The sequence below is a fragment of the Phytophthora infestans genome, genomic scaffold (genome assembly GCF_000142945.1).
Source record: "Phytophthora infestans T30-4 supercont1.14 genomic scaffold, whole genome shotgun sequence".
Classification (NCBI taxonomy): domain Eukaryota; phylum Oomycota; class Peronosporomycetes; order Peronosporales; family Peronosporaceae; genus Phytophthora; species Phytophthora infestans.
Window position 1 is genome coordinate 176,110 of NW_003303745.1, and position 19,845 is coordinate 195,954.

Below are 19,845 nucleotides of genomic sequence, written 5' to 3' on the forward strand. Positions count from 1 at the left end.
TTGGGTATTTTGGACTTCCTATGTCAAATGTATCGGGCTTTTGGCCAATTAAAGCTTTGCGTGTATTCCTGTCGGGTGAAATATTTTTATCTTACCCTTCAAGTGGAGTGTGTTGTCCGTCAGTCCGTCCGCGGCTAGTGTTAATAAAACTCACGCTAATGCGGGTGCTCTATTGGCTGCCGAGCGCAGCGAAGGCGGCGTCGATCCGCTAAAAAGCTGTCGAGCGCAGCGAAGGCGGCCCTCATTGGCTGAAATCATCATTGTGTTTTGTACACACTGTATGTGGACTACACATCGTACTTAAATGCACCGCTCAAATTTCGTTTTGCTCTCATTTTCAGCTGCACTTCGCGAGGCCACGCAAAGGGCGCTGCCTGTGTGTGCTTTAGTTAGCATTATTATAAGGCGCCGATGAGCACACACGTACTATATCGTCGTAGGAGCTGTTGATAAAAATTGTAGGCTTTGGTGACTCATATTTCTCAAGCTTTAGTACTTATTGGTTTAGAATAATGTTTTAGGCTTCGTAGTACTCTTCTAATAATTACACTTACAATTTATTTTGCGTAGTACTATTCTAAAACATTTTCATATTTGTTCTTGCAATTATTTGTAGTAGTAGTAGTAGTACACATAATAGTTATTTCAGCGTTAGGTAATAAATCACAATTGTATTACTATAGCTAATAATGTGAAAGCTTTAAAATATGACTATTGTGGCTTACACCACACTGCCTACGGGAAAAGTATCATCTTCTTTTGTAGTAGTGTGCTACCTTAAGATATTGTGCAAACTTTTCAATATATATGTAGCGTACATAAAAAATGGGAACGGCGTTTGTGATTAAGTTAGCGCGGAGCACTTGACTAAGCAAGAACACGAAAACGAAGTAACACCGACCCACACTATGTAGACGATGGGATAGAAGAGCAACACGAGACACGGAAGGCCATGGGCGATGATAGAAGACTTAGCCGATGCAAACCACGAAGGTTTTTACGTAGCGTGAAATATGGAAGTGCACGCAGCCATGAAAAGGACAGAAGGACAAGAATATGACGGAAGCGTACGGGCCACAGAAGGGAACTAAATACATAGACACCCTATCATGCTGAAAAGCACGGGCTACGAAAGAGCACGCACGCTCGAAGCCACGGTAGAATACGTAACGATAAGTGTGCACGGACAGAAATTCTCCCATAGCACCACGGTTGAACACGGAGCACAGTCGACCGACCAAACATGAAGCCGCGGAAGACCATTAACGGGAGGTTGTCGAGTATTGAAACACGATACCAGGGTAAACCCGGAGCTCACTGAGGAGCACGATACTACTGTTGGACGACAGACCAGCCGCGACACCAAGAGATAGCACTATAGCATGGACGATGGGACAGCCACTAAAGCATGGGAGAACAAACAGCCACGGGAAATTATCGAGCCACTAAGCACGATAGCACTGTAGAACCTGAGATCGCCGGGCCACTGAGGACGATACTTCATTAAAAACACGATTACCCGGACGGCCGACCAGCCTCAAAATCGCGGGGAAACGCTTCTGGAGACCACTATTGCACACCCCGGACACGGAACCATCGTAGAGCGCGATAACATTGGCAAAACATATATACTATGCGATCACGATAGCATAGACAACATAACCACATTGCAATTGCACGATGGCGCGATAACGCAGTAGATGAAGCCACACCACAGGGGTGCGCGGCAAACAGGTGACAGAAAACTTCGGATTTTATATTATACGATATTATACATGTCCACATGAGACTACGGAATGGTAAGTGGTTAAGTACACGAAGCCAAGACCTACTGGGTTGAACGACGCTAACAAAGTACGCGATACCAAGAAGCACTTAAATTTGCGACCACCGCATCTCCCACAAACCAGCTACTCCGCCGCGTAGCGGCGGCGAACGGCTATCCTAAACTATCAATGCTAGCACGGTGTCCGTCCGTCCGTCCGTCACACGAAACGCTCAGATTTTTTAGCCTTCTCGTTGGCTGCTGAGCGAAGCGAAGGCGGCTTTGATTGGTTAAACTAGATTATGTAGCCTACATCATTAAATTCATGTGGTTCACAGAGCACATATGGAGATTTGCACAAGACTATCCATTCTCCGAAGGCGGCATCATTTTAATATTACGAAGTATATTTTACTATTTTAGTAATGCATGTTACTCTTAACATTTGAGTGCTTAATAGAAAGAGCTACTTATTCGCAAATGAAATAGTCCCTAAAGATGCTTCCAATGCTGCAAGATGCTTAACGTACACGTAGGAATGCGTGTTTCCAAGGACATACTATAAATATACGTAATAGCATGTATTTAATCGATTTTGCAAGTTACATTGGCATTTATAGCTACAACTGTTTTGTGTGTAGAAATATTAATAAATTATGTGAGAGTGAGGTAGTAGTACGTGTACAACAGAAGCTGGCCGTAAGAACAACGCTGTGCTAATAAACGTTGTCACTTGAGTTTTAAAGATAGATAGATTTAGATGAACCCTTATGTGTTACTGTTGAGAACCATTTTTTTCAAAGAGTTGTTTAGACAGCAAAATCCGATACTACATAACGGGTAGACGTGTCGCCGACAAGGGCATAGGATACGATTTTAAATGGAGCGGTAAGCCAACAATAAAACAAGAGAGGTGTTAGTTATCTTTTCGCTTCTAACCTTGCAGTCTGTCAATAAGTCTGCCGTTTCCTTTCTTGCTGCTTTTTCCTGCCTTTTCGCATGGCTACACTCGGCCTGTCTTATACAGTTTCGTCCCATTCTACCGACCGCGCCCATCTTTCTGACTTTACCTAACTATGCCAAAATTACAATTATAGCCAAAAAGCAGACACAATTAACTCGCGCCCTAATTGGACAATATTTTTCGATCTGCGACACTGACTGGATCTGTCGCACGACCAGACCGTCTCTCGCCCTCGCGATTGGACGTAAGGTAAACATTTTTGCCGAGCACGAAACGCATTGATTGGATGCAAACACTTAAGCGAGCAGTGTTGACAATTGGATATTTACGTTTAGCTTAGCAAACCTGTCTTATGTACATCAAACCTGGCACTCTAACAATAGTTTTTTGTAAAGACTGCGAATCTTTTTTTTTACTTCACCTGGCACTCTCCACAGCCACCGAGCACCGCACCATGCGCGCACGGTACATAGTCGTTTTAGTCACTTTTATTGCATGTAAAGTATGTATTTGTTTGGAAATATGATAATAATACAATTAAAGCAAAGCAAAAATAGTAATAATATAGCACATTTTAATATTTAACTTAGTAATAAATACTAGCCTTACATTACCGTGCAATTGGCTAATATTTGGATGCAAGATATTGGTTAAAACAATATAATTTGCTAACTTACTCACAGTTTGCAAAACGGTGGGCCCTACGTGCAAGCAATGCGAGGCTAAGATTGACCCGCTTCTGCTGAACCCGCAGCGGTCTACGACGGATTTCCGGGTGCGTTGCGTCTACTGCGGGAAGCTGCAGTCCGGCTACGCATTCCGTACAATTAGCGGGCAGGACATTGTGCGACGCTGTATTGCCTGCGAGAACGGTCCAAAAGCGGTTGAGTTCTGGGAGGAAAAGTCCCCACCACCTGATGCGGCCGAAGTGCGCCGCCAGGAAAGCCTGGCGAACGTCAAGAAGGCGATGGGTCCTGACTGGTACCCCAAGAAGAAAAAGAGGCGCAGCCGCCCTCGCCAGCTGACCGCCCGAAACGCCAAGTATATCGAGCAAAAGAAGCAGCAGAAGAGCAAGTAATTGGTAAATATACCCTTTTAGGCCGCCATATTACTTCCTATATTCGTATTTAGTATACCGGACTACAGTGCGAAGTTTGGAGCCGCACAAACGGTAACCTGCCTATGGCGCAGTAGGTAGTATTGGCACACCTAAATAGCGTAGCGCGTCTCAAATAATATTTAGCAGCATGGTATCTATTGTGGAAAGCCGCAAGCTGGTCGTGCCTATCTGCTTACGCGTCACACGTACATTCGCTCACTTGAACAAATGCAAGACCACGCTATCTGTATCGTCAATGTTCACAGCGTATATTCCACTAATGCGCGCTCATAAATTAAAACTACAGTATTGAGTGAGCACTTCACGCGACGAATTCGTTGCTGGCTACGTAGACACGAGCACGTGTGCGGTAATGCAGATCATACAAGTGGATGTGGCTAGTCGATGTGTCTGTACGCAGTACCGTACTTTAGTGCCCTGCTCAAATTGGTCGAGGTCAGAGCTGGGGATGATTATACGTGTACCCGCCGCGCGCGTATATATCTGCTAGCAGATACGCGGTTAAGTATCGTGTATCTCTGCGGGATCGGATGTGCTGAGTTAGTGACGCGCCTGGTCGTACATCAGAAGCGTAAGCACAGCAAGCCAGCACGACGACGCAAATGTACCGACAGAGCGACAGTGACCCTATACATAGGCTTTGGCTCTCACGAGCGCGTGGTATACACACTCATTAACGACCTTGCGATATATGCACGGACATATCAAATAGCACGCCGAGTTGATAAGTAGGCAGCAGAAGTACATCATATAATGTATATGAGCTACATTTCAGATTAAGTCTAAACATCACTACAATTTGATACTCTGCCTACAGCCATGTGACTTTGTGTGTTTGGCATACATTCAGGAGCCAGTAAATGCCAGTCGGTAAGGATCTACGCCACTCTATCGGCCCGTATCTATGCCCATACGTCAGTAAGTGTGTCAGTTATGCAAGTATGATCAATGCATGCGAAAGATAGTGGAAGTACCCTTCAGTAATATCATCAAGAGCTCAGCGGAACGATTTCAAGGCATAATATTGGTCTTTGTGGCGACCATCGACAAAAACTACCTGTCCTAAAAGATACTTTGCGCGAGCAGATGACCATACCTTACTCTAATAGATCATCGCAATCGATGATATGGTGTCGACTGCCTCACTGCAATGACGTGCAGATGATAATATGTTTGAGTAGGCGTTTTTACAACAGCTAAACTGGTTTTACTCACCACGCTATGCCAATTTCGTAGCATCATTGATACTGAACCATCTTCTGAACAGCGTATTTTACATTTGCAGCCACGCGCGCCTCCGATTCGTGTCATTTTGGGAGCAATGCGCTCAAATGAGATTATAGACAAAACCGTTCCGGGTAAGATGGTGTTCATCTTGCAGATCACGTTAAACCCTGGTCATATCTACCATAACATGTGAACACTAAGGATACTGTGTGCGGTGTTGTTTTGGAACGTAATATAAGTTGAACACTGTTTACATGTACTATATGTTGCTTTGCTGTACGTAGAAACGCTAAGCTCACCACAGCGCAGCGGAGGCGGGCAGCCCACACTACACTACACTACACCAACCAACCATGCCCTATCGTCCGCGGATTGGGCACCCAGAGCGATAGTTCTAAGCTATCAATGCTAGCACGGTGGTCGTCCCTCCCTCCCTCACACGAAACGCTCAGATTTTTGAGCCTTTTCATTGGCTGTCGAGCGGAGCGAAGGAGGCTTCGATTATTTAAAACGGAATTATGTAACTTACATGAGTAAATTCATGTGGTTCACAGAGCACATATGGAGATTTGCACAAGACTATCCATTATCCGAAGGCGGCATCGGTTTGATACTACGAAGTATTATATTTACTATTTAAATATTGCATGTTGTTTTTAATATTTGAGTGCTACTTATTCTCTAATGAAATAGTCCCTAAAGACCTACAAGGTGCTTAGCGTACACGCAGGAATGCGAGTTTTCGAGGCCATACTATTAATATACGTCATACTATATTCTTAACCCTTTCGCGAACGAAGGGGCAGAATGCCCCTATTGATTTGTCCACGGTACTATCGCTACGACTTAAATATTACAATTAAAACGCAAATATTATGTTAAGAAAATTCAAAAGGGACAGTAAGCCCCGTTTCATAGCCCTACTGTACTACCCGACTTGTTTAATGATTGGTAAAAAAAAATATTACTCCAGCAATTTCCATGAAATTGTTACTGTCGCTCGCATGCGTGTTGGCTCGGCACAACATCGATTTGCATGTTTTGTTGTGCTTATTCGCAATCATCAAGTGTTCGCCACTGAGATCAATGTATCCAGCTCAACACTGGCGCTTTTCTAGTTTTTCGCTCTGCTCTCAGAAACACTTACCGCGTTCACTGTTGCTGCGGTGAAAGTAGTCGATCGTTTGATCAAGGTACACTTAAGCATATATGAGCTTCGTCCTGACTTCGGCTTTTGTGCTTTCAGGCTAGCCAACCCACCAACGCACCGACGACGTCGCTCCAGTAGCCTTTGGCATTGCTAACTATCATTACTTGCAACGCTTGGTACCAATTTACCTCATGAGAGCAAAGCGTGTAAATGACTTGAACCAACTATGGATGCTTACATATACACTACAAAGAATGATACTTGTATCAAATTTTATACACTACTCAAATTGCTATGATAAGTTTTGTTAATCTCTTTAAGGAAAAGATACTACAACCTCCGTATTCTGATACTAGTTCACGATGTAGCGAAATGTTCTGAATTATTCCCTCATATATCCTTTGGACGTCCCTCCGAACGACTTATTCAAGCATGGCGGGCCGGCGCAAGCGAAGCTTAGAGAGCGCACCTGTAGACTCAAGCAAGCGCACGAGACCTAGGCGAGGTTCAGCGGCGTGTGGAGCAGAGGGTACCACTCGATTCGATAATTCAATGTTCTTCAAAGCCGTTTGGAAAGAGCTTCGCGAGGAAGGATGGACCTCAAAGCAACCCCCACGAAATGCGCTGGACTCGTTCTATCGCTACATTCGCCCAGGATCGGATTTAAAGGGCAAGGAGGGGAAAGATTTCTTCGTAGGAGAGGAAGCACTTCTGGCTTTTTATCTACGTGGAATTGCTTTATCGCCACCCACCCGTAAGTCGCTATGTCCTATATAAAATATTGACCCGATTGATTATGCCTAATTAAACGCTAGGTATCACCCACGCATGTCATCATTCGTACAATGAACGGCAAAGCAAAACGTCAGCCACAAATCCTGAAAATGCGGTATTCGGAGGAATTTTAGCTGAAGAAAGCACTCGTAATGAATATACGATGGATAACGAGGGATTGGACACCGCCAAACAGGTTGTAGACAGAGAAGAGTACTGTGATGGGAAATGCCAAAAGCGAGAATGAGCACCTTAGTCGTGGTATCCAAAGTGCACGCACTTATCGGACGCAAACGGACGCAACGCAATACATCCACTAAACGTGGGTGCTGACAGCACGGATAATGCTACAATGAATAGTGTAGCCGCTATGGCAAACGAGGACATCGAGGATTCGTCACTCAGGTAAGTACATGCATCAATAGAATTTTGCATCGAGTTTCATGCTGTCGTTATGCCAAGAATTTTGTTTTACAAGTTATAAATGGGAATCATCGACTGCCAACTCTCGGGGGGGGGAGGATTACATTTAGCGGCAACCAGTTGGAACACACCATGGACGAGATTAATACAAGTCCAATATCAAGAAGTGCCACTGGGGGTGCTTCCGAGTATGTCTCCAACACAACCGGCAATACTTCGACAGTACAAGGGAAGTGGCGGTTGCTTAGCTACAATCGGCACTGCCACCTCACAGCAGTTTATTTTTACACTTTTAGCTCAGGAATTTCTCGCTCTAAAAATCGCGTGCCACCACTTTCTCCTCTACCATCGCACAGACCAGCCGGAAGATCATCAGTTGCGTGTGTCCCCTCACTTTATGTGAACACGTTGGTTGCGTTCTCTCCGTCTAAGGAAAGTTGGATGAAAGACAAGGGTTACAAGAAAGTTGGCGCGGCTTATATAGTTGGACGGGTATGTTGCACTGTGAAACCTAAAACGAAGCCAGGAAAGAACCCAGAAGGAGCAGCTCGGACGTAAACAAAATGCGACACCACTTCTCTTTCAAGTACGGTGGATTGATTCTCAATTTCAATCTAATTCGGAGGATATCTCGCTCGGCCTAGTACAGAAAGGTCATGCTAATTACAGCCTTCTGATGGCGACTACAACTTCACTGCACTGGCAAGATCTCTGCGAGGCCACTGATGATGACCGGCTTGCAATTACAGACAGCCTTGAGAAGCTACAAGAAGCTCCGGTTCACTACAGCCTCAGCCAAGTGATACCAACAAGTTTGGCGGAGGTGGAGGCGATCAAAACCATGCGATTTGACCCAAAAGCGCACATGGCACAACCTGGTGATCTCTTTACATGCGCCGATAGAGCGACCGAAACCAAGATGAAGGATGAGTACCGATACAGTTTTAATCATTCGGCTTCAGCGAGCTTTTTTGAGTATCTCCCTCTTTACTTCTGTAAACAAGTTGCTTTCGAGACCAATGCATACGCAAGCGCCAATCAGATTTTCATCGGCGAACCGTTCAAGTTACAAGAATGGATTACATTTTTGGGAATACTGTTCTATATGGAAGTTACAGTAAAGGGGGAATATGCGAATTACTGGGGTCGCCAGGCGGAAGAGGAGATAATTGGAGGTACTAGTATTGCCTTGGGGCATGTGATGCCGCTCAAACGGAATAAGCTTCTTCGGTAATCGTTTTCGTTTCGAAGTGGTGTCTCAGTGGAGGACACAATGCGAGACTCTGCTGCCCGCATTCGCACATTGCTGAATGTTATGCAAGTTACTGGCGGGAAGTATGTTGATCTTAGTCGTAATATTGCTTTGGATGAAGCGAGCGTTGCCTGTAGAAGTCGATTCGGACGCCACCTTATCGTTTACAACCCACGTAAACCCGGTGGAAAGTACCACTTCAAGTTGTACATGATGTGCTGCGCAACGTCATGGGTCGCTGTGAGTTTCAGACTACACTGCGAAAGTATTCTCGAAGATCGTTGACAAGGCGTGGTAAATGTCCCCGAGTCTGAACGAAGAGCTTTCGCATGGAGCTGCAATCCGCCAGATCGTTCTTGAAGTTGTTCGACCAATCTACGATTCTAAACGGGTTGTAAATACTGACAATTATTACACGTCAGTACAGCTCCTGCAAGCTTTAAAGCTCAAAGGACTATTTGGTCGTGGTACAGTACGGGGGTCAAGCAAGCACTTTCCTAAGCACGTTATGTTGGAAAAGGGTGATTGTACAAGCGGGGAGTACCGCCAAGGGGTTTCCATTGACCACAATATGCTTGGGGCTTCATGGTGCGACGGGCGTATTGTTAGCATAGTCTCAAATGCGGATGCGTCCGAGTAAACCACTGTCCAACGTCGCGTGTCCAACGAGCATCAACAACTCGAGGCACCGGATTGTGTGAAGAACGATAACACCCACACACCCACATGCAGGGTGTTGACCGGCTAGACCAGCTCCGGGCACGCTTCTCTATTGCCGACGGCCACTCGTTTAAAAAATGGCACAAGAAGCTCGCTATGGCTTTGGTTGATGTTGCTCGATGGTACCTTATTCGCCGAATGGTGTATACCCCAGTAAATACCCGGGACCCTCACCGTTCTTTCATGCTGGAATTGTCTTCTGAATTGATTTCCGGAAAGTGGTCCAACGCACCGAGCGAAGGTAAGATTTTATACTTAAGCCGCAACATGGCTACGTCAGAATTACAGGCACCGGCTCCAATTAGTCTCGCTTACACTGTTAGCTCTCCATTCGAGAGCCCAAAGAAGACGTGCACTGCAGTTGCATCAAAACAGTTTTACGATGAAAAAAAAAACCGCAAGCGTCGCCAGTGTATTGTGTGCAGATGGGAAGAAAGATATCCCATTGAAGTCACGGACTACTGCGTCATCCATGGTGTGTGCCTTTGCAAGGCATATTTTGATTCACTACCCGCACCATACATGTGTCCCCAAGCCACGTGAACGTGTTGGGAAAAATACCATCGGTACTACGCACACAATAATTTGCTTTCGAGTAAGGGGAAGCTACGCAAGACATCTCAGCTATTCAAGCTAAAAGCAAGTTTAAATCAGGTGGGTGAAATCAGCGGTAATGATAATCGATCGGTAGTCAGACAAGTTTTCTTTAGCGGGTTGAACACGCTGCCTAAGTTGAATGCTGATTTGTATTTATGTATCCAGTCTCTCCAGTGTTCGTGCCTATGATGATTTTACAAAATGTCAAAGATAGTAGTTTAATATTCTACCACACTCAGTCAATCTCTTGCCAATCAAACGCGGTTTGCCAGATGTACATAAAGATAGATACCGAGTACCATAGATCTGTCGAGTTTCTGAGAATTACCTGCCGAAGATATCGTTCACGGTGATATGCATCGACAATTGAATCATTTCCACGATCTGCTTAAACCACTTTCGCACCGATAAGCGCTATAGTCTTAGAGTCGTCGGTGGCGTCATATACGCGTAGAATCCCTGTCATGATGACTTCTCCCTTGATACCCAACGTAGCGTGGTGGAAAAGCTAACAAAGCTAGCACCCAGATGCGAAGCTCACTCTAATCTCACTCTGCAATAACGTACATGTTTACGCTGTCAGCAGTAGCTGCCTTCATCTGCACAGTTGCAATCAACGTGTAAATAACTTAAATAAAGTAAGCAAAACTGCATGTGTCTGTTGTATGATGCATCCAAATGATTGTTTCAGTTGACCAGTGTAATTAATTTGATTAAACTATAGATTCTTTCCACTTGTATAATGTGTTGACTATCCCTTTGGTCTTACCAAACGCAGTCATGATCACCGATTTCTCCAACGAAGCCGATAAGCTCTTAGCGCAGTACGCCTGGAAATATGCGCAGCAAAACCAACGTGTCGTGTGGGCCGATCTTGCGCGAAAGATGCAACGGCGTTTGCGAGTCTCCAAGAGCCCGACGACGCTGGAAACTCGACTTCGAACACTAAAGCGCGCTCACGACAACGACGTATCTCGTTTTCCTCCATGTTTTTTTAGTGACAATGGCTCGTTCACACTCCACTTACTACGAGAAGTCTCGGACGACAAGTTACCCCGTGTTAGACTTTCAAGCTACTGTACGTCTACTTCAGTCGGTATTTGGATCGGTCCCAAAAGCTGATATTCGTCAGAGATCTGGTGTACTACCTGAAAATGCTGGCGAGATCCTACCAGAAGCTTTATTCAACGTAATAAGCCCTATTGGGCCAATCGCTGCGGAAGATGTATTTCTCGATATTGGCTGTGGAATTGAAAACGTCGTTGCTAATTTGCACTTCAAACAGCCGCCAAAAGCTGCATTGGTATCGAGATTCATCGCCAGCTCTCTCTAATAGGCAACAGCTCGTCCAGAGATACTCAATCGTGCAACCGTTGCTCAAGAAAGTTTTGCTATTACAGGGAGATGCGAGCGGGCACACAAAAAAAAACGTTTTTGCCCCTTTTTTATAAGAAAGACTTCAGCCAGGGTATGAAGTAGCCGGGCTAGTATTATAGATCCGCGATCGAGCGCACTGTGGTCTGGAAATCGAGCGTCAGTAATATTCGGGATGCGTGTCCCCAATGAATCAAGAAGGTCCCGCGTGCTCGCTCGTCTGGATACCAAAAGCCTCGCTGGATTTGTAGAACCTATAGCTACGCTCGTGGGCATACACATGCTTCTACAACCATACGTAGCTAAAGCGCGTAGCGTTGTCGCCCTTCTTCACATTCCAGTCGGTCTGCACAAATATTGGTATCGTAAGAAATATATCAGCAATATCCAGTGAAGAACTATCTCTAATAATAATTACCAATCCTAACTCCTACCTCTTACAGTTGAAGACCGAATAATAATCGATCTGGATGTCAAACTAATGCAATGTACTTACAGCGATTCATTTTAAATGGCCAACAGGTGATGTGGTCGCGCTTAAATTCTTTTAAGGTAGCAGTCTCGTCCTTCCTATCCGCACCGTGGAAGGCTTTGCATGAAAATCCAGCAAAAAGCGAACATTTTAGCATGCATCAACACGAGATCGTAACAAAATTCTCACCAAAGCGTTGCAGACAAGTGTTTCCGCATCAATACTGAACGAGCTGCCACGCGATTTGGCTGCAAGTAGCATTTCATCCAGGTCGACTTCGTCATAGCGTTAGATTTTAACCGTATAGTAGCTAAATTAGCAAAATGCGTACCACTTAGAAGCAAGAAGGCACCTCGAATACAAGAATTAGTGCTCAATATAAATATCGTACCTAAGCATAATTAAGCGCCAACACCCTTGCATACAAGTGATCGCACAGAAGGGCTGACAGAGAAACTGGTTTGGCGCCGAGGATACGGTGCTTGTATGGCACTTGGTGCTAATGGTGAGATTATTGCATATGTTCTCACACTCTCCATCTATCAAAGTGCAAAAAACCACGCCACAATATTGAGCGCCGCGTTAGTACGATATTCTCACGTCGTACAGAACAACTCATCTGCGCGTCCTAAGGACACCAAGACGCTCTCGCACTACTAAACAATTACGCCACAACACAGAGCACTGCATTAGTTCTATTAGATCCCGCCACGTCGCACAACAGTGCGTCCTAAGGACACCAAGACGCCCTCGCACTAATAAATCACAACACAGATCTCCATGGCAGTACATGATAGCATATGGGCCCGGCACATCGCACATACCAGCTCACCTGTGCGTCCTAAGGACGCCAAGACGCTCTCGTACTAATAAAACATTAAAGATCTTCATGTCAGTATAGGATACCATGTTGGCCCTCGAACATCGCACAGCACAGCCCATCTGCTTAAGCACTGGCACCAATGCTCGTTCGCGCCAGAACTTTCTCTTTTGAAGTATTTTTGAAGAGAATTTTAGTTTTAAATTGAATAAAACGAACTCATATGTGTTACTGCTGTAAACAATTGTTTTCAAAGAGTTGTTTAGACAGCAAAATCCAATACTACTTAGCTGGCGGACGTGTCGCCGACAGGGGCGTAGGGTACAATTTTAAATGGAGCGGTAAGACAACAACAAAACATGAGAGGTGCTAATTATATGATGTTACTGCTGTAAACCAGAGTTGTTTAGACAGCAAAATCCGATACTACATAACGGGTGGACGTGTCGCCGACAAGGGCGTAGGATACGATTTTAAATGGAGCGGTAAGACAACAACAAAACACGAGAGGTGTTAATTATAGCTGGTTAAGTAGACCCCATAAAGAAACGTTAATAAACTTGGAGCCTAAATGACGTTTAACCATCATGTCATTATCGCTAAACTACCAAGCAAAAGCACTACCGTTAACATCAACAACAGCAAGGCGTCTTGCGACACATTGCTTTAATCATAACTGACACAGAATCGAGTGTCTAATGACTAATTCTGAATCAGCACAAAATAAACCCTGCATGCATAGGAATATTATAATTCGACTGTTTTCTAGCTTTCATTGCAGTTTTTAGCTACTTACAAGTTTGAATAGGCAGTACAAGCGGGTAAGAAGTACAACCTGGACAGACCATTACTATCATGTGAGCTCAGAAATGGTCCGTGATATCGAGCACGACGCTAAAGTAAATGTATTGTGTAACGCTTATATAAATGTTATTTTAAGTGCTGGTGGTTTAAAAGTTATTTTAAGTGCTGGTGGTTTTGGGTGGAAGATGATGATAAAGTGATAGCCAGCAATAAAAAAGAGATTTCACCAAGAATCTTGATTCAAGGTCATTAGAAAAAATATTTCTTAAATCAGGTAAGCATGATGCTGACCCAAAAGTTATAAATTAAAAAACTCGATTTTGGCACACATATTTCTTCATAGTTATCCCGCCGAAGCGTAGCGGAGGCGGAAAGGCCAAAGTAAGTAGAGCTAAATCTAAACTACCGCCGCGTAGCGTCGGCGCTCGGCTAGTAGCTGTTTAAGTAGGCTCCATAAAGAAACGTTAATAAACTTGGAGCCTAAATGACGTTCAATAATTCTGGAATCATCGCTAAACTATCAAATAGAAGACAGTACCGTCAACAGCAACAGCAGCAAGGCCTCTTGCGACACAATATCCAAATGCTTCAATCATAACTGGCACAGATTCGAGTGCTAATTCTGAATCAGCCCAAAATGAACGGTACATTAAATATAGTACAATTTGAATATTTCTTAGCTTTCATTGAGTTTGATAGGAGAAGTGAACAATCTATAGTTACTTACAAACTGAAATAGGCAGTTTAAGCGGGTAAGCTGGATTTTGATTTTTTCGTTGGTCTGTCTAATTAAGAGACATATACCTACAGTAAAGAGATGCTGCTCTTCTCGTGTGTAAGAAATAGAACAACGGGCTACTGCTACTTTTTCCCATAGCGGGATTTCTTGATGCCCAGGCCTGCAACGAATCCCTCGCCTTCCTTTCTACCCTCGTTGGTCTGTTCCGTCCACATCTTTTTCATGCCTTCCTCGTGAAAACCCAGCTTCTCCAACTCCTCGGGCTTCATCAGGCCCCTGTAATGAAGAATACATAATGGTGAGACCATCACTCTGCAAGTACAAAAATACAAGTTGCCCACTTGTCCATGCGGCACTGCAGGTAAGCGGCCGAGAGCGTCTTGCAGTCGATGTGGCTGTTGCGGTGCTCACGCATGCAGACCAGAAACTCCTTCATAGCGGGCTTGCACTCGCCGTAGTGGTCCAGTGGGAACGATCCTTTTTCGGGCGGCCGCTTGGTGCCTGCGCAGCGTTCATCCTTTCCGACAGGTAGTAGTCGATGTAGGGGTTGGGATTAATCCATTTATCCCACCCACCCACCCACCGAGTCGATAAAAAAAACTAGTGTTCGCTTTGAAAAAAGAAGAAAAAAATGTAGTAGTAACGCTTAAAGCGAATACTGTAAAATCTTATTTTAGTTTTGTTTTAATAAAACCTGATTCGACCGCTTGCAAGCTGGACAAACCATTACTATCGTGTGAGCTAAGTTTCATAGCGGCTGGGGAACGGCCCGTGATATCGAGCACGACGCTAAAATAAACATATTGTGTAGCGTTTGTATAAATGTTATTTGAAGGGCTGGTGGTTTTGAGTGGAAGATGAAGATAAAGTGATAGCAGCAATAAAAAAAGAGATTGGATCAAGAATCTCGATTCAAATCATTAGAATATATATTTTTTTAAATCACGTAAGCATGATGCTGACCCATATTAATGAAATTAAAAAAATCGATTTAGGTACAAATGGGTTCAGCGGTTTTTTCAATAGTCATCCCGCCGAAGCGTAGCGGAGGCGGGAAGGCCATAGCAAGTAGAGCTAAACCTAAACTACCGCCGCGTAGCGGCGACGCTCGGCTAGTTTTATATGAAGGATGGCGCTGAGATAGTGGTCGGATTTCTCTGTTGTCTGCAAGCGTATCCTGGCTCTTACATGTTAATATGTTTCCAGGTGAACTTGGAAGAATAAAGCTGGGGTAAGATTAATTGTAATCCTAATAATTATTAGCCAATCATTTGCCTAGCTTGACTCAACCACTAATAAGCTACAACTTCGGGTATATGTGCTCTGTTTATTGATGTTTACCAGCGCTGCAGATATCACTCCCTCCCTACTTCAATGGACTACCATGATTCTCTTTCCTCATTTTTAATTTTACCTTTGTACTGCAAAAGAACCTGGATCCATCCGCTATCATGTCATCAATCACCAGAACCCGTGTAGCCCTCGTCGGCGCTGGAGCTGTCAACTTTGGTGGAGCTGAAGGTCCGTGGGATCATGCTTCGCGTCTCGAGAAGCTTGGCGCCATTATTGTGGCTGTTGTCGACCCTCTGACGGCGAAGGCCCAAGAAAAAGTCGACGAACGTCGTGCCAACAACGAGTATGCCCACGTGTGGGACCAAACGAAGGTGTATGCGGACCTCCAAGAAATGTTGGACAGTGTCAAGCCCACGGCCGTTTTCATCGGTGTGCCGCCCACGTACCACGGCTGCTACAAGTACCCGCTGGAGCTGCAGGTCCTACGCTCCGGTGCACACTTATTTTTGGAGAAACCGCTGTCAAATGCACCTGTGGACGAGGTGACCTAGTACGCGGCTGAGGTGGAGGCCCTCCGCAAAGAGAAGAAACTGGTCGTTTCGGTGGGCTACATGTTCCGCTACTCGCTTTTCGGTGACAAGATCAAGGAGTTGCTCAAGGGCAAGAAGCCTGTATGCCTAATGGCGCGTTACAATTGTACGTATGCTAACATCCCGAGTCCATTCTGGTGGAACTCCGAGCACTGCGGTGGACCCATTGTTGAGCAGGCGACGCATTTCGCCGACATCGCGCGGTACCTCGTGGGTGAAGTGGACATGGACACAGTGTATAGTCGCAGTGTGAAAGCCAGTCTTACTCCGGGCGACATCGGCTACTTGGAGAAGGTGCCTGTGGATGAGACTATCGTGCCACCTGTGAACCGCGTGCCGCGTGCACACGTGGCTAACTGGTTCTTCAAGAGCGGGGCACTGGGCAACCTGGTGCATGGCGCGCTACTACAAGGGGAGGCGTACGATGCGTCCGTTGAGATCATGGCGGACGGCCTGCGCATTAGTGTGGTCAAGCCGTACTCGGAGACCCCAATGCTAAAAGTTCTACAAGGCGACAGTGACGAAGAGGTGTCGTTCGAGTTCTCTGGCGATGAAATGTACCTGACGGAAGACCGTGAGTTCCTGAAGGCGGTCCACGGAATTGGTGACATCCGCTGTCAGAATTTGGACGCTGTGAACACGTATGCGTTGACGTGCAAAATCCGTGACGTGGCGCTTGCCAACTGAGCTACAACGTAGTGCACGTTAGGGATGTTTGGTTTGAATAAATTCAGAGATCTAGTGTGCTTGACAAGAATATTGGTCCAGAAGCCAAAAAGAAATGAAAAATTTGCAAGGTGCTGGAATTTCTATTCATTTAATTCTGTGCCTTGATCGCCTTCAGATCGTTCAAAAAAGTTACCACTTCCTGTGAGAAAGTAGGCAAATCTACTTGTCCACTCCACTGCAGACATTCGCCTTCCATCTTGGACGCCGCCTCCAGCTGCGGGTGTGTCAGGATCTCCTTGATGTAGCCATTTAGAAACACTTGATAGAAAGAGGCAAAATCCACAGCTGCAACTCGGTGAAGCAACTGCACGACTTCGTCCTGCAACAGATTCATCTCGCCTCGAGTCAAAATGTTCATCAACGTGGAGAGGAATCCCAAACGCAATTCGCTCTGGAACCCTGTAAAGGCAAACAGTCCCTGGGCCTTGTCAACCCGGTCCAGCAACCCCAGCACTTGTTTACAAATACGCGGAGCCAGATTGGAGCCTTCACGACTCAGAACACTTGCCAAACTCTGAAAAATAGACAAGAAATACGTGTGTGCTTGGTCCGACGCGTATCCTCGTTCACGTGCGCCGTCAGAAGTGAACTGACCCGAGTAAACGATAAAGAAGCGGTAGTGTTTCTCCAACAATTGCTCCACTAAAGCCACGAAGTAGCCCAAGATGACCGAGTCGCTTTCTGGATGAGAGAAAATCACCTAAAAAAAACATTATTAAATAAAAATAAATAACATACACACAAACTCTTCACGTACCTCTTTAAGCGGACCAAAACACAAGTCCAGGATGTTCTGTAAAAACGACGAGAAGGCCGAAGTCGGCTCTTCAACGACAATTTTCAGCAACTGCAAGAAGCCACAGAGCACCATCAAGCCAGCGTTTCCTTAATTGTATAATCTAAAATAAAAATCACCACAAAAACATAAGTTTCAATGTTAAATCACACCGTTTAAACAAAGTCACGTACACGCCTGAAAGCTGCGAGTCGTTGAAGATGTCGACAAATGTGCGCATGATCTCGGACACCGTCTCCTTGTGCATCTCCTTGCGGATGGATTTAAGCAGTTGCGCGTACAGACGCACAATTTCATTCACCACTTTGAGCGCGCTCTTGATCTGATTCTTGGACTGCGGCGTGTTGGACGTCGCCATTTTGCGGATTGTAGTGAAATACGTTGTCAGCAGCGCCATGAGTGACGGGAACGAAGCCTGGAACACAGAGAAGAAGGCGTCTTTGGCCACTTTCGGCTTGGTCTCCACGGAGCGTGCGAGACAGCGCACCAAGTAGCAGTCTCGTCTCAGTTGAGCCACCATCGCGTGCTCCAAGACGCGCTGTTCGTTTTGATGCAACGCCACAGCAGATTGGTCGATAGATTCTCGGATAGGAACCAACAAGGAGCCGTACGCATTCTCCCACGACTGGACGGTATTGGAGACGCCACTGTTGCCTCGTAGGGAGATCGCCGAGTTCAGGATCGAGTTGGACATGGACGTGTACATGTCTCCTTGGATCGCTAGCGGTAGATGCAGACTGAACTGGTGAATATGCGCTTTCAGTTGCGTCATGGACGGGATCTGCACCATGTCCTCGTACGACAATACAAAGCCCAAGTTGGCCAGAAGTTGCATCGAGTTCTGCATCACCGCAAGTGGCGACGGCACGATACTCGTGTCCAGCGTGTGGAGAAGCACTTGAAGAACACTCTCCGAGGCATTCAGCACGTCTTGACTAGCGCTACTCTTGATGACGAAGGGGATGCAGCTCAGACAGAACCTGATACTGGTGAGAGCTTCGCACTGCAACTCGACGAACGCGTCACCACGAGTGTGCAATCTGTGCTGCACCATGTACTCCGACATGTTGATGAACAAGTGCAAGATGTGCCAGCCAGCCATTTGCTGCTTCATGTCGTCGCTGATGCTGTAATAATGGGCACATACACCGGACAAGATGGCGCAGTTGACGGTCAAGTCTCGGACAACACAACGTTGTTGTTCCCATTGCTCCGACTGTTGCGCGATCACAGGCATCTCGTGGATGTGGAACAACATCGTCTTCACCGCATTCTGCACACACGGCAGCATCATTTCCAGTAGCGGAGGCGCTCACGAAGGCAGTGCTTCGATACGTCGAATCAACGCGAAACATAGTGCTTCCTTTCCGACAACTCGAGCATTGTAGCTAAAATATTCCCGCTCGCAACGTCCGTCCTAATCTGCGCCAACTCCTGGAGAAAGCCTTGGCCGTATGCGCTGCCTGTGCTCTCCAAGTCGAGCGCAGCACTATTGTCTGGATCCTCGTGATCGCCCTGCGTTCCAGCGTCGCCAATTCGTCAAATTGGCCTCGTACCGTACCCGCTCGACCAGATGCAGCATGATAGCAGCGTTCTACTGCGAGACAACTTCTCTGGGAAAAACTATGGACGAGGTATAAGTAATATATAAAAACGGCACCCCTCTTGTCCAGGTTTTATCACTCAGGTATTGTCCAGGTATACCGGCAGGTATTGTCCAGGTAGAGTTTTAACGGTTTAAATTACTCTCATTTTCTTCTTTTGATTCCTAGCCACCAGTTAGGGAGACACGTGGCAGCCCCCCCCCCCCACGCCCCGAGGATGGCACGCACGAACAAGACTGCCCAGATCAAGGCGAAGATGGCAGAGCAAGCGCGTGTGGCCGAGGAAGCTCGTCAGGCTAAACTCGCTCTCTTGCGTGCGGCGCGTACGCGCTCAGAGAGAGCACACGCCAGAGAAAGTATGGAGACATCTCGCCCTAGTCCAACTGAAGTAGCAGAGGACAGCAATGCTCAAGAGCGAGTGGAGGAGGCAACAGAAGACGTCGCAGATGAAGGAGAAGATGGCGAGGAAGGGCAGGGAGGTGTGGACACGTCGAGTGAAGCAAAGAAGACTACGGGCGATGAAGAGGACGATTCGGTGGAAGATGAAGAGGATGCAGAGGAGGAAAAGGTCGCTTCGGGCGAAGGGGAAGAGGGTGAAGTGGAAGAAGATGAAGTGGAGACGGAACCAACGA

At 46.0% G+C, this 19,845-nt stretch overlaps 3 protein-coding genes across 3 annotated transcripts; 2 read left to right on the top strand and 1 right to left on the bottom strand.

Annotated features, from left to right (window-relative positions):
• Positions 1 to 6,658: 6,658 nt before the first annotated feature.
• PITG_09084 (uncharacterized protein) lies at positions 6,659 to 8,226 on the top strand (the record flags this gene model as incomplete). The annotated part of the gene is made up of 4 exons (XM_002903368.1): positions 6,659 to 6,980; positions 7,366 to 7,405; positions 7,780 to 7,915; positions 8,173 to 8,226. The coding sequence occupies 4 exons, from the start codon at positions 6,659 to 6,661 to the stop codon at positions 8,224 to 8,226; spliced, it is 552 nt and encodes a 183-aa protein (XP_002903414.1).
• Positions 8,227 to 11,482: 3,256 nt separating this feature from the next.
• Positions 11,483 to 12,780, bottom strand: PITG_09085 (uncharacterized protein; the record flags this gene model as incomplete). Its single annotated transcript, XM_002903369.1, has 6 exons — positions 11,483 to 11,512; positions 11,665 to 11,712; positions 12,028 to 12,086; positions 12,446 to 12,491; positions 12,663 to 12,704; positions 12,769 to 12,780. The coding sequence occupies 6 exons, from the start codon at positions 12,778 to 12,780 to the stop codon at positions 11,483 to 11,485; spliced, it is 237 nt and encodes a 78-aa protein (XP_002903415.1).
• Positions 12,781 to 15,508: 2,728 nt separating this feature from the next.
• On the top strand, positions 15,509 to 16,771 carry PITG_09086 (uncharacterized protein; the record flags this gene model as incomplete). Its single annotated transcript, XM_002903370.1, has 2 exons — positions 15,509 to 16,036; positions 16,082 to 16,771. The coding sequence occupies 2 exons, from the start codon at positions 15,653 to 15,655 to the stop codon at positions 16,769 to 16,771; spliced, it is 1,074 nt and encodes a 357-aa protein (XP_002903416.1).
• Positions 16,772 to 19,845: the final 3,074 nt, after the last annotated feature.